The 3,694-nt window shown below is 33.7% G+C and overlaps 1 protein-coding gene across 1 annotated transcript; it reads left to right on the top strand.

Moving 5' to 3' along the window:
- The first annotated feature begins 610 nt into the window (after positions 1-610).
- On the top strand, positions 611-1,987 carry LOC135126822 (venom acid phosphatase Acph-1-like). The gene is made up of 7 exons (XM_064052976.1): positions 611-703; positions 754-858; positions 903-1,139; positions 1,188-1,373; positions 1,423-1,546; positions 1,594-1,802; positions 1,850-1,987. The coding sequence occupies exons 1-7, from the start codon at positions 611-613 to the stop codon at positions 1,985-1,987; spliced, it is 1,092 nt and encodes a 363-aa protein (XP_063909046.1).
- The last annotated feature ends 1,707 nt before the right edge of the window (positions 1,988-3,694 follow it).

Here is a 3,694-nt window from a genome sequence, read left to right as displayed (position 1 = left end):
AAAAAGTGAAACAACTAAACAGATACTGACGTCAGAAAATTGTTTAAATATTTAACTTTAAGCCACTTCTCTGTAGAATGAGAGCAAATTTTATTGCGAGTGTTCTGAAATTTTTTCCATAACTTTGCGATGATTTAAAGATAAATGCAAATGTGGGAGGAATGTCTCCTGGCAATCTTTTAAATCTGGAAAATTTTGCGAGCAATTTTTTAAGCTGAAACTTCTTGTCCATGATACTTACGTCATATTAAATCTCCATCGATTTTGAGCTCTTACGTACACCGTCAATCACACAGAAAATAAAAATCATCATTTTCTAGTCCACATTTTTGGAAAATATTCAAACTTTTCTTGTAAATTAATACGATAAAGCTAATTTATTATTAAAAAACACATAAAACTTTCTGCGCCATAAATTACCCTTATCTTGAATTTTTATAAACACATAACATTTACACCTAAATTAACTTGAAACTGTCTTTCTAACTAATACATTTCTGATAGAACAACTAATTCATTTCTTATCTCTTTACGCACCTACAAGTAAAAAACCAGAACTGCCAAATACAGTAACCATCTCGTACCTCGACGTACTAGAACACTGTTCAAAATGAGCAAAATTTTAATTTTTGTCTTGCTTTTACTCAACACGATCGCCAAACTAAACCTAACCGAAAAAAACACCCTGGAACTGGTGCACGTGGTACCACCTTCTGTCAAAAAAGTAAAAAAGTTCTAGATCAAAATTTCCAGATATTCAGACACGGAGACCGCACCCCCGACAAAGAACTAATTTATCCGAACGACCCCCACATCAACGTTTCCTACTACCCAGCAGACTTCGGCCAACACACCAACGTAAGTACCCGAACTATTAGCCCATCATAATCAGCCCTTTCCAGACCGGAAAAATGAAACAGTACCTTCTGGGACAAGCCTTGCGTAAACGCTACAAAAATTTTTTAGGACCTTACAAATACGAAACCGCATATGCCCGTTCTACGCAGTACCCAAGAACCAAAATTTCTTTACAGTTAGTTCTAGCGGCTTTGTTTCCTCCAGAGGGTGCGCTAGTTTGGAACAAAAATTTGAAGTGGCAGCCAATAGCGTTCGACTACTGGCCAATGAGGAACGACCACGTAATACTCGTGTTTTGTGGTTTAGGAGATTACGTCTGAATTGTTTAGGTTTTGGGACAACCGTACAAAAACTGTCCACGGTACAAGAAATTGTACTTAGAATTTCTGAATTCGACGCAAGGGCGGAAATTGTTTGAGAACTACAGTGAGACTATTGACTACCTGTCGGAACATACAGGGCTTAATATTACCAGTAGACAAATCTACGAGCTCTATTTCACACTAGATTTGGAGGTTCTAACCCAAAACGTGTGTACTAAAAAATTGACATTTTTTTTTGTAGAAGGAAAATGGATTGGAACTACCACAGTGGACACAGTCTGTATTCCCAGATGTTTTGTACGATTTGCTCCAGCTGGACTACTTTTCAAAGTCGGCAACCCACGAACTGAGAAGACTGTCCTCTGGTATGAACTTCAAACAAACAAAAAAATTGTACAACGAAATTTCGCAGGCTTTTTACTTAAAAAAATTATTAGAGATACTAGAAACAAGATCAGAGGCATTTTGCCAGAGAACCGGAAGATCTTCCTATACTCCGGGCACGAATTTACGATAACTTTTTTGATGCACCTTTGGGGAGTTTTTTACCCGCACCTTCCACCCTATTCCGCTTATATTTTAATCGAGATTCATAATGTTGGAGGGATTCGGAGAATGAAGGCATGTAGCAAGATTTCAAATTTTTTTTTTAGTATTGTTGGTTTCAGATTTTTTACCAAGATTACCTAGAGGAAAAACCCAAACAATTAAAATTACCGCACTGTGGCCATTTTTGTAGTTTTAACGATTTTACTGAATTGTACCAAAAATATTTGCCTAAATCCAAACGAGAATGTGATATATAGTTCCATTTTAAGCAAAAATAAAAACAAAAATTGGTCTAAAGAGTTTAGACAGTACTTCCCTCGCTGTCGGAAACTTGACGACTGCATGCCTATTGTGTTTTTTTTCTCATTACATTTTTGTAGTGGGAATTTAAAAAAAAATTGCGATGACGTCATCAACATTTTTGCAAGGACACGTATATCAGTTGGGATAGATGTAGTGTAATACTAAGAATAAAATTATTATATTCTCAAATTTTCGGGAAAATGAATTGGGTCGTTTGAATATTGATTTGTAATAATCAATAAAATAACGAAACAATTTACTCACGTATACCTACGTATCAGAGGCAACTGAAAATCGTGTATGTATAAACATTCTTAATTTAAGATGACAGGCGTAACAGCATACGTGAGAGCCAAACAGAGAAACTGTAAACAAAACGACCGTCGGTTTTATTGCTTCGACTTCCGCTTATTATATAAAACATTGGGTTTTATTTTAATTCTTGACGGTGAAATTCACAATTGGTTGATTATAAACATGTCTATTTCACATTCGCGGAATCAAGTGAACGCACAAAACAAATGCAGGTCTGTAATGTTAAAGTCGATGTAAATAAGCGTGCTACCCTTATGTTTCAACCGAGTTTTTCCTTTAACAAATTTTGTGTCTACCAAATTGGGTTGGTTGGGGTGTAATATTAATAATAAGTGTTGCCTTTAATTTAATCAATAAAATAAATTGACTTCATTAATTTTTTTGAACCACTTCTTAAGAAAATCTAAAAAATATGAATGGAATGATAAATCACAAGTACAAACTCATCATATTTTTTGCATTTTAGATAGGATTTATTCAGCAAAATTTAAGGGTGACGTCATCAATTTTTTTAGGAGGGATGAACAAATACATTTTGAACAAAAGTTTACCATGCTTATAATAACTTTAAAATATTCCCAAGATTTCAAAGCATTCGGTTTTGTAATTCCTGATTAAATCGATAAAATAAATTCACGCCTTCATTAATTTTTTTGAGTCACCCTGCATATGCAAATCCAAAAATATGAATGGAATGATAAATCACAAGTACAAACTCATCATATTTTGTACATTTTAGATACGATTTATTCGGCAAACTTTTGAGCTGACGTCATCAGTTTTTTGTAGAAGATAACCAAATATATTTTGACTAAAAATTTATTATGCTCTTTATAACCTTAAAACATCTGCAAGATTTCAAAGCATTCGGTTTTGTAGTTCCTGATTAAATCAATAAAATAAATTTACGCATTCATTAATTTTTTTGAGTCACCCTGTATATGCAAATCGAAAAAATTTGGATGGAATGATAAATCACAAGAAGAGACTCACCATATTTTGTACATTTTAGATAGGATTTTTTCAGCTAAATTTTGTGGTGACATCATAACTTTTTTAGGGGGGACGACCAAATACGTTTTGATCAAAAATTTACCATGCTTATGATAATTTTAAAATGTCTTCAAGATTTCGAAGCATTCGGTTTTGTAGTTCCTGAGTAAATCAGTAAAATAAATTTACGCTTTCATTTATTTTCTTGAATCACCCTGTATATGCAAATCCAAAAAATATGAATGGAGTGATAGATCACAAGTACAGACTGATCATATTTGGTACATTTTAGATATGATTTATTCGGCAAATTTTCGAGCTGACGTCATCAAGTTTTTGGAGGGGATAAGCAA

Source organism: Zophobas morio, unplaced genomic scaffold (assembly GCF_036711695.1).
Source record: "Zophobas morio isolate AGI-343-1 ecotype UQ-CSIRO unplaced genomic scaffold, CSIRO_AGI_Zmor_V1 ptg000011l, whole genome shotgun sequence".
Classification (NCBI taxonomy): Eukaryota; Metazoa; Arthropoda; class Insecta; order Coleoptera; family Tenebrionidae; genus Zophobas; species Zophobas morio.
This window is presented reverse-complemented; position numbering and strand designations above follow the sequence as displayed.